The sequence below is a fragment of the Phalacrocorax carbo genome, chromosome 3, assembly GCF_963921805.1.
Source record: "Phalacrocorax carbo chromosome 3, bPhaCar2.1, whole genome shotgun sequence".
Taxonomy (NCBI): Eukaryota; Metazoa; Chordata; class Aves; order Suliformes; family Phalacrocoracidae; genus Phalacrocorax; species Phalacrocorax carbo.
Window position 1 is genome coordinate 54966631 of NC_087515.1, and position 11194 is coordinate 54977824.

Genomic DNA, 11194 nt, shown 5'->3' on the forward strand with positions numbered 1-11194 from the left:
AGCACCAAAGTAGACACTCTTGCTCTCTTACTGACCTCAGCTAAACCAAACACAATGCAGAATACAAAGCAGAGCACTTACACTGAAAGAGTACAAAGAGGTTTGCATTCCTTCAGCAAAATCAGTGGGGGTCCACACACAATCATTGAAGCTATGAACAAAGTACTGCTCTTTGGATTTCCCAGGTGGCCGTCCTTACAAGGATCACACACTAGTCTGTTGGACATATTTGCACGATGGTCGCAGCTTAAGGGCTGACCTTGCTAGAACAAGAATTCTTTGCAGCCCTTAAGCTAGTAGTAAGTTACATAAACCAAAGGACATCCTTACCAGTGAACCGTTTCTTCCCAGCAATATCATATTCTGACACAGGGCCAGTGCCAACAACACTAGTCTCTGGATAGACAACTTCCAGTTCTGTTGTTGTAGAAGCAGTGGTGGTGGTGGTGGTGGTCGTGGTGGTTGGTGGCAAAGTGCTCTCAAAAAACTCGTAGTCTTCAGAGGAAACACAAGATGAAAATGTTAGCTTGCTTCACATTATTTTGGCTTAACTATGAGAAGGGAAACATTTCTGTCACCAGCCACAGTCCCAAAGGAGTACTACGTACCCTGCCCTGGCTGCTGCACACTCCTTACAGGCCTCTAAGTCAGGGTCAGTCACATCTCAGCCTGGCAAGGGTTTCTACTAAACTGATGGACAGCAAGCACAAAGTCTTTACCTGAGGGTCCTAGTGTTGTTGCTGATTTAGACCTCACTTACACAGGTAAAAAGAATGACAATAAGCAAATGCACTCATACAGCAATATCATGAACATGCTTCATCTATCACCTCTCCTCACAACCCCCAAGAGAAGACAGCACAGTAACTGAATCCCTGGCCACAGCTCTCAGATGCCAAAGGAAGGCGATAAGGGAGTGAAAAAAAATGGCTTTTTAAGAAAACTCTGTGTTATTATTCTAAAATGCTAGAGCTGGTTCATGCTGCTGTCAAGCCTTCCGGCAACTTAAGAGGCATGGAGTCTTGTACTTGCCATTCATGGTTCCATTAGGGCCATGAAGGAAGGCAAACTGGCCCACATGAATCTCCTGATATTCAGTCCTCTTTGATAGGCAGTCCTACTAAATCCAGTACTCTTTGAAAAGCTACTGTGCTACCAGATTGACATACAAAATCAAGGGAAAGAAGCATTTGGCATCCCTGCTGCATCCTCATACAGGCTGAGGGACTCGGCTCATGGCTTTGAGTGTTTTCTGCTTAAACTGCTGAAGCATTTGTTTTCTGCAGGTGACCTGCACCTAAGGGGAGACCTGGCAAAACACCTGTGCACGGAGGATATTCCGCTTTCATGGTGATGTACGGAACACGGAATGTAGGGCTTGTGCAGTTCTTAGTTCATCCTCTCCTCCCCACATTCTAAATGTTGGCCTCAGTATGAAGTGATCAAAATAAAAAGCATAAAAGTCTATGACATCTTCCCCTCAGCTGCTGCACTCTCTTTTAAAATGCTTTTTTGTTGTTGTTGGTTTGACTTAAGATCCCAGCGCTGCATCCACAAAGAAAAAATTTTTTATTATTCTAGAGCCATAAATTCTACTAAAAAGCTTTGAGTTTAACAGAGGTCTGTATTTATCCTCTTTAATATGCGAGGGTAAGAACACGAATCTGAGGATTAAAAGGAGCAGAACGTCAGAAGTCACTGATGGCTGAAAGTGAATGCTAGTTCCAGCAACTGAGAATTTGCATTCCTTATGCAAACTTATAATTAAATGCTGGGAGTTGAGGCTTCCTCTTCAGCTAAGTTTTGTGTGTCCTGAATTAGAATATCAAGACGACATGAATATAACTTTGCAAAAATCTCTCCCTCTTCTCCTTTTATCTGATTTCAAATCTCTTTGATTTAAATTCCACATGAATCCAGCAGATTAATTATTTTACATGTAGCTGATCTCATTCAGTATGAGCATGTTTTATAGTTTAAATGAAAACTACACATTAAAAAGAAAAAAAAAAAAGACAAAAAAATATATTCACAGTGCTGTAGAGTGCTAAAAACTCCCTAAGGTATTTCAAGTTTCCAGGACTCAGATATTATTTGGATTTGCTATAGAGAGGGACTTTCATGTCCAGAAATAGTTGCCTTTGCACCCTTGCTCTTCACATGTGACACAGGACTCTGGACAGGTTTTCCAGATCACCACTGCTTGCTTAAGCTCCCATTCACCAACCTGCCCCCTCAAACCCAATTCTAAAGAAAGAAGGCAGGGGAAAAACCAACCCCAAACATGCCACTTGCAATAGACTTTTACAGTTAAACAGTACCATCATCATATATCACATATGCCTCTGGAGTTGCTGTCACATCTGAATCCAGTCCTGAGAACGTATCTATTGAAGGAGAGAGAGAAAAATGCTATAAGAATTCAATGGTCTCATCCCTACCCTCCTAATAAAATACTTCTGGAATTAAGTTTAAAAAAAATAATCTTTAGCCAGTTGATTTGTAAAGAAATAAGATAACTGCCTAGTTTCCAGGTAACACACTGACAGTCAGCTCTGCATGTTTAGAATAACAGATGAATAGCTAACTGCAGTAGCCAGGAGTTTTGATGGGGGAAAATGAGTTCAGAGCTGCTACTCAAAATCGAGAGTAATGCACCTTCCAGAAGCTCTGCCCTGGGCCCCAGCAGCTGTGAAGCAAAGTCAGGCTGCCAGCAACCACGTAACACTCAGGTCAGGATTTGACAATGTTTTATAATCTCAGGAGCAGCAAACGTGAGAAAACTATACGCAAAAAAACCCAACCAAGCAATTCAAATAAACTGAGAACTTCTAGTCAGTATTTTTGCAGGGGAATAAAAATCAAACAGCAACAGAGCCATGGCATTTACAGACTGTGTCTATGTTAGCAAGTAATATATCCCAGAAGGAAAGGATTTGTAGAATGAAGTAATTGGTGCTGTGTTTTCTGGGGTTTTACTTTGCACTAGCTCTAGTCTGATCCCGTGGACTGAATGCCCATTACAGGTTGGGGCACAAATGTGTCATCCTGAAGCACTGCTTCTGCTTTAGTTTCATCCAACAGGAATTCAGTTTGTGCACACCGAGACTGCTCTACGATGCAAACGAAACCCTAGCAAGAAGAGATGATTGTGAAGTGCACTTCAAAAACACTCTCCCAATCCACCCCAAAACCAATGCAAATGCACCCACAGACTTCCCAGATGCCTATCCCTAAATATTATCTCAATATCTTTACAGGTCATGTGTCCAGCACTGGATACTTGAAACATTTTGATTTTGCAGACTGTTTTTTTTTATGTAGGGTGAACAATTATTGTACAAGACTTGTTTTTTCCTACTACCATAAGTTTCTTTTAAATACACAGTAGTGATTCTAATGCCAAAATAAGCTTTAAAAACACAGGAAATGGGTTAAAATTCTTGTCAGTTCATATAGCAAAATCTGACATTTTCTCATGGTAGACTTCTGCAGCCACTCTTCAGGAGATCATCCACTTGGAAGCCACTTGACTTTCTGAGATTAGTCAGTAACAAAGTAGATCCTTTGCTGAATTCTGCAGATCTCACCACAGCTGGCCAGCATCAACCAACGTCTGTAATGTATGCACTTACCTTTGACTACATCCAAGTAATCAAGAGGCTCAGATACGCAGAAATTTGAAGTCCTTCATGGGCAGATTTCAACTCATTCACACCTATTAGCTAGCCAGCCTTTGGCCTACATACAATCCAGCAAAAACAAACTTTATTTTCTACTTTTGTACTTATTCAATCTCTTCTACTTCGCTGTCTGTGCTTCTTTAGCATTCACTGTGGCATGGCAATGATACGGGTATTTCTCAAAAACCTCTCCCTTTATAATTTTCTGTATGTACACCAGCTACACTCCTCCAGCTTGCTCCACCACCCTTTGCTGCAGCTCTTCAGTGAGCCCTGCCTGTACCAAATGAGGTTAAGACTTGCTATGACTGCTTGCCATAGTCTTTTGACATCTGAAAGGACAGCAGGCTGCGCAACCATCACTTGATGTTATCACATGTAACGTGGTTAAGACTCCACCTTTTTTTTCCTTGTGAGTTCATGAAAAAAGTTTAGCTGATTTCACTGACAAATCACACTTATGTGGCCAAACTTCTTGAAAGTTAAAGACTGTTGAATCTAGTGAAATGTTGACAATAAATTCTGCTGGGTCAAGCAAAAATTCTGCCAGAGAGTAAGTGAATTTGCCAAAGTTTAAGTAGAACATTTGGCGGTGGGTTTTGGCACTTGCAGCCTCCGGCTGTTTGTGAGTAAAGCACTTAGCAACAAATATCAAGCTTTGGCAGAAAAAGTACTTCATTAAATCATCTGGAGTATTTTCCAGACTCAGACTAAAGGGAAAGACAACATAAAAATATTTTTTGTAAATGGTCAAGGGAAAACTGCTTTAAATATTTTGAAAGTTCAAGTAATAGTTGCTTATCCCCCTTGAAATAGACACTGCACTTGTTAAACAAAACAGCCATCATTAAATAAATACCACAAAGATGCTTTCTTTTCGAGCAAGTTCCTCTATGGAATGGGCAGGTTGTTTTGCTGCATTTGTCAAATGTTGAGGCAGGTCACCTAATAATCCTAATAATTACCCTTCAGAGAAACATTCATAATTGCCTGGTAAGGACTAATATTGCTCAAGCTATATAACGGGTAAGAAGTAGAAATCCAGCACCATCTTGTCATAGAATCATAGAACCATGGAATCGTTAAGGTTGGAAAAGACCCTTAAGATCATCGAGTCCACCCGCTAACCTATCACCGCCAAGCCCACCACTAAACCATATCCTCAAGCACCACGTCTACCCTTCTTTTAAATACCTGCAGGGATGGAGACTCAACCACTTCCCTGGGCAGCCTATTCCAGTGCTTGACAACCCTTTCGGTGAAGAAGTTTTTCCTAATATCCAACCTAAACTTCCCCTGGTGCAGCCTGAGGCCATTTCCTCTCATCCTATCACTGGTTACTAGGGAGAAGAGTCCGACCCCCCCGCCTCGCTACAACCTCCTTTCAGGTAGTTGTAGAGAGCGATAATGTCTCCCCTCAGCCTCCTCTTCTCCAGGCTAAACAACCCCAGCTCCCTCAGCTGCTCCTCATAAGACTTGTTCTTGTCCTTTCAGTCTTCCACTGTGATGCATTTGCAGACATACTGTCGAAATGCCAGACAGTCTAGAAGTGACTTAAGGGCCATTCTAATTGAACACGCAGCCTGTGTAAAGAACTACTTTTCATTCATGCCTCTAAAATAGTTCAAGGATTCGGCAAGCCCATCTGATAGAATGCAAAAAACCCAAGCAGAATGTTTTTAAATGTTCATAAAATCACATGAAAATTCCCCAGCCCACAGCTGTGCTAAAAATAATACCACAAAGCTTTTTGTTGTTCAGCTTCTGGAGCCTACACTCAGATTAACCTCAGACATATTTCATGAACTCTTACTGTTCTTATAGTATGTATTCTCAGAAGACGTCCTTCAGGTATCAAATAGCACAGGCCAAAGAGAGGAGGCATTACAGGGTTTAAGGTAAGCAACATTTAAGGTAAACAAAAGGAGCTGGTGGGAGTGGGAAGGACTCTACCTCTGCCAAAAATCATGGTCCCCTTTAGGCACCTTTGAAAATACCAGGGTCACTATATATAAAAATATTTGTAAAACTTTTGTTAATACAAGTAAGAACAATGGAAGCACCAAGGGAAAACCAAAAATCTTCAAATAAATATTTAACAATATGATGGTCATTTTTATATACATACGTTTGTGTGTGTACACATCCATGCATATGTACATATGCAAGCACACTTCTATAAATACACTGTCAAACATGGGGCTAATTGTCAGACAAACATTAACACTATAAATCATTGTAATTCCACCTGTAAAAAGCACTAACAGCTCTGGTTCATTACTTACCCAGGGTAGCTGGTAAGGGAATTTTCAGTCTTCTGCTTCTGAGATCCTTTCCAAAGGTGCCATCCTTAGACTCACTGTGAGTTGCTGAAGCCACATCTTTCCATACCTCTGCTCTCTTCAAAGCGATAGTTCAGCTTCCTAGGCCATGGTTACATGACCTACTTGTAAGTCTACTTTGGCTTCAGAGATCCAGGTGTATGGGGGAAAGGTAAGGGGGTTTCATAACCCATTAAAACTGGCTACTGTGTGTGGCAGGTGTCTGACTGCCAACCTGTTGTTTAGGTTAGGGCCATGCTGATACTGCCCATTTGTAGAATGAGTTGGGGATTACCTACAAATGGAAAGGATAAGGACTTCCATGGTGCTCCCTGATCTGGTTTTACAAAATAAGCAGTGAACTGGTTTGCAATGCAACATTCAGGTGATGAAAGGGTTAAAAATGGTAGGAACAGGCTTAGCGCCCAAAGACTTTAGTGTATTTATATTTATTTATTTTGGATTTCAGTTTGGCACCACTTCCTAAGCTTGTATAAATGCAACAGGGAAATAATGACATGCATCAACACTGTTTTATTTTCTGATGAGAAAGAAATCAGTGTACAACTCACTCCCTTATCTGTGCAGAGCCAGGGTTGTCTTTCCCCAGCTTCATCTGTGCTGTGCTACATTCTTGCTAGACAATCTCTATCTCCAAGGGCTGGCAAGAGAACAAGAATGTAATTTTGCAAAAGCTGGTTCCACCACAGCTCAAAAGAGAGACTTTTCAGAATTTATTGTGAGAAATGAACACAAAATAGACAAAATGTATAGTGTTGTGAGGTCCTTCCCTGGCCTGAACTGGGGTGAGGAGTTCCTTATATGTGAGTGCTTTGACCACAAAACTACTGCCTACACTTGTGCTCACGTGTGTGAATACGTGTGACAAGACTGGATCCAGCACAAGGTAAGAATTTTGCTGAAATAAACATACTTCCATGAAAAGCTTCCGTTTGGGGGAAAGTTGACATTTTCCAATGAAAAACCATTTAACACCCAAACCCTTCTTCACCTGCTCTAATCTCGGCTCCTACCTTACCACATGGACCAAAATCTTCAGAGGCAGATTCTTTCCTTCTTTACATTTATGTAACTGCACTGTACAAACAACACGACCAAAGAAGTTCAAACAGCACAAAAGGAACTTACCTTCCACATTGCACTCTGGCAGGCCATCGAACCCCAACAGCAAGTTGCCCTCATCATCGTACTGTCCATAGGTGCCAGGAGGACAGGTTGGGGGTGGTTTCTCAGTGGGTGGTTCAGTGGTGGTTGGTTCAGGAGTGGTGGTGGTAGTGGTAGCAATGGTTGTTGTAGTGGTTGTAGCAGTTGTTGTGGTAGTTGTTGGGGGTATTGTTGTAGTAGTAGTTGAGGGAGTGGTTGTTTTCTTAATCATTTCAAGACCAATCAGAGGTTTTCCTCCAAGGCTTATTATTGGTTTATCTTGTGCACTCGCTACAGGTTTACTAAATCTGCCATGTCCAAACAAAGGTAATCCATCAGGACTCACCATTGGGGCACCCTTTTCATCTAGGAGAGAAAAAAAAAACAGAAAAAAATCTCACCATTAATCAATTTCAGGCTTATAGCGTGGTATTTATCAACAGCAGATACCACAAGAGCACTGAAAGTGTGATTATAGCCTCCTGTAACTAAGCTGACAAAGAAGGTTGCTCTGTAGGAAAGAGCTATGGCTAAGGAAGCTCAGAAATGGTTCAGAAGAATCTCAGATAAACCACAGTGGTGTTCACTTTTATCAGCAGTTTGATAAACACTTCTTGGGAAGACTGCAGGGAAGTTTCACTTCAGAATCACAATGTGCAGACAGCGCCTGCATTTTATCTAAGTCAGTCTCGTAACTGTTGATGAAAGGTATGACGAATCCATATACTGTCCCCTCATGTCAAATATGTGCAAGAAAAACTGGGATGAGCTGGTGAGATGCTGTCACTGCAGATAAACAGTTGTGCCAAATTCTGGATACTGCAAATATTCATGGTAACCAGTTCAGCAGACACTGAATTTGCATTCAAGAGATCTATACAGGTGGGCTGATATGGAAACAGCAGTGTTTTCACAGATCACACACAGGGTTTTTCACTATTTGTGGTCAGTTTCAGAAGAAAGAATAATCACACACATATGGCTGGTACAGCTTTAGTGGCGGGGAATAATTATTTCTATGTATACAAAGACACAAAAAAGTATCAATCCTTATTCTGGCTTGGTTCTGCAGTCCTTTCTAATGCTGATACAAGTGAGATGGACTTGGGTGATTCTTGCTGCCTCACAGTCCAGAGGCCCACAAGATGCCCCAAAGCCTCCCTGGTCCTCACATGTGCTGACTGCCTGATGGAGACCTGAGGTACAAGCAACTCCAAATGGCTCGCATGGGACCTGGGGATGCCTGAAGCATTCAACAGCCCAAAGAATTGTACCATGTGCACAAAACCTAAATTTTTTTCTGTAAGAAGGAACCTGTCACTTACCAACAATTGTACGTCCATCCCCTCCTAATTTCACTCGGAGAGGGTTGCCTTGGGAATCTTGGAGGTATTTTCCTTCAACATTTAACACTAGTCCTCGGTCAAGATCTACAATCTAAAAGCAATAGATGGACTCAAGTTTAGCTGGAGGAGGAGAAGTGAAATTACAGCAATAGAAGTCCTGGGGAAATTCAGATGCTAAGTGTGATGTTCAGGAATAGCTACAACACCCATAGACTTTTAAAAGTGAGTCAGTAATTGTATAGTAATCACTGAAAAATCACTGCTGAAGAAAGCAAATCCCCAGGAGCTGGGCTCCAGAGTTGCACAACCACATTCACATTGCCTACTCTACCTCTCACATGCAAAGGAGCAACTCCTTTGATTTTCTCAGGTAGTGCAACTCCTAAGGTGGATTCCTGTAATCCTGTTTTGAGTACGACCCTGAGTTCCTTTCAAGACAGAATCTAAAAATATGTCTACTAGTATTAAAAAAAAAAAATTCAACTAGTTAATTTAGATTGAAACAGCAGGGGAAACAAAGTAGCTAAGACCTTAATTGGGGTAGCAAACTGAAGAAAGGCCTCAGTCTCATAAAACAAAACTGCCTGAGAGCTTGGATTGAATTCAAGAGGTAACTGCAGTTAAAATCCAGTCCTCATTGATATTTCAACCCAAAATAGCTGATTTGTATACTGCTTTAACCTGAGGTAACAGACACTGAGCCACAGAACACAAAAATGCAAAGGTGTTAAGTGCTGGGAAGAAATTGGGAAGAAGACGTGAGCAGCAGTTCCAGGTTGGCAAAACAGACTTACATTTGGTGCTGGGGAAAAGACTGTAGCAGGAGGGACCGTAGATCATAAGACCAGTCTCTGAAGCCCTCCAGGCTTCACATGTCAACATAGATCCTCTTGCTTTACAAGGTGTTTGTCCTGCTTGCAGCAATGTCCTCCTCTCATGGGGTAGAGAGAGATGCCCCATGGTCTCCCAAGGACCTTTCTAGCCCGCTTTCTGGAATCTAGTTAAAGGGCTTTGGGCGTGCTTTTCAAAATGCCTCCCTTGAATGTGACATACATGATGCACCTTTTTATGTTCCTCTAATGCAAACAGTAAGATTGAAATGGCCATAAAATAAATGTCTCTATGTGGCATGCTGTGTGTGAGCAGCTCTACTGATGCCAGTGAGGCTGGTCACGGTCTTCTCCTGCTCAGCATTTGGGCAAACATGCAGGAAACACCAGTTCCTTCCCTGTGTTGGTTGGTTATAAACTCACTGGAAAGGATTTTAAAAGACAAGGTCTGGGCCTGTAGGTGCCTAGTGGGGCTTTCCTATCAATGGCATTTGAGCTTTTCTGAAAATACCACTGGAAACATGTCTGTACAAACAGCAAAATGCTTATAGATACCTACGGATGTTCATTTAAAGTGTTGTGACACTTATGGAGTAACTACATTTCAATACTCTTGCTCACAAGCTTTTCCCTGGAGTGTGAGTCTGGGAGAAGCATTGCTGAATGCATCTTTCACAGCAGCTATCCCGGGCAATCATCACCCACACTGCACAGCAGACAAGCCCTGAGTCACTGGGGAGCGTAAGTCCCACTGATTTGGAGGAAAAGATGTTTCACTAAATTTATGGGAGTAATGCTATAGTTGAAAATTCAAGCCATCAGGCTTTAAATCAGACATTTTAAGTGTTCAAATAATGAAATGCAGAATTTGTCATTATATGTCAATGGAACAGTGGAAACTAGAACACTAAGTACAACCTCACTTTACAGCTCCATTGACTGAGGGTACTGTTCTTCTTTCTTTTCTTAATGTAAATTAAGGTACAATAAAAGGCCAAAGCATCTTGAATTTGGAGAGGTCACCCTACCCACTTTGTTCCTTGAGGGCCATTGATTACTCTCTGTCCACCTGGTTTTCCATTATTACCAGGTATTATTTTTCCATTTCCATTTTTCGTTGTAAGATTAGGCCTGCCATTGTAACCTGAAACAGAGAAGAAAACACACTGTTCTGAAGAAAGCTGTGCATCCTACAAACCACATTTTAAAATGCAAAGAAATGCATTTTCTGACTCTTCTGGAACTAAATGAGAGCAAAAAGAGCCCTCACCACAATGGGAAACCAGGCATTTCATTTCTGCTTGGAGCAACTGTTGTGACACTGTCAGATCCCCACAGCTGACACAAGCATCTGAAATGGTTTCTTCTGAAGAGGCTAAACACTCATGGTTTGTTTCTACCATGCTTATTTGGTGCCTTTATTCCCTTTTGTTTTTTTAAGAAAGCAGGACAACATTTCCAGATGGCACTACAGCCATTAAAATGTTTGTGATCTTCATAAACCTTTGAGGGGGGTGAGGGAAGAAACCATTATTAAACACAACCACTTGTTCAATTCTATCCTTATACAATGCTGTAGTGACAAACTGAAAGGAGAGGGGATGGGAATTACCTCAATTTCTTTTTTTAACCTGTAAAAGGAAGGTTCTCCTCCTCTAGCTGAAAAAACATGGCTACATTGAGGCACACTCAACTCAGAAGTAGAGAAGCAGTGGCACTGAGCTGCAGGCCCCCCAGCTTAGAAAGGGCAGAAATGTTCACATCCTAGCTCAGAGACTTGCCTCTAAAAAATATATTTGAAAATATATACATATATTAACTGAATATATAGACATATATTAACTGAACAC

The 11194-nt window shown here is 41.5% G+C and overlaps 1 protein-coding gene across 1 annotated transcript in view; it reads right to left on the bottom strand.

The window, feature by feature from the left end:
- Positions 1-11194, bottom strand: part of FNDC1 (fibronectin type III domain containing 1) — a 76392-nt gene that overhangs the window by 22072 nt on the left and 43126 nt on the right. Inside the window, exons 9-13 of the mRNA XM_064446967.1 lie at positions 10373-10488; positions 8494-8605; positions 7154-7534; positions 2322-2387; positions 331-495 (exon numbers count right to left, since the gene is read on the bottom strand). Coding sequence (XP_064303037.1) covers positions 331-495; positions 2322-2387; positions 7154-7534; positions 8494-8605; positions 10373-10488 — 840 coding nt within the window. The remainder of the gene's footprint in view (positions 1-330; positions 496-2321; positions 2388-7153; positions 7535-8493; positions 8606-10372; positions 10489-11194) is intronic.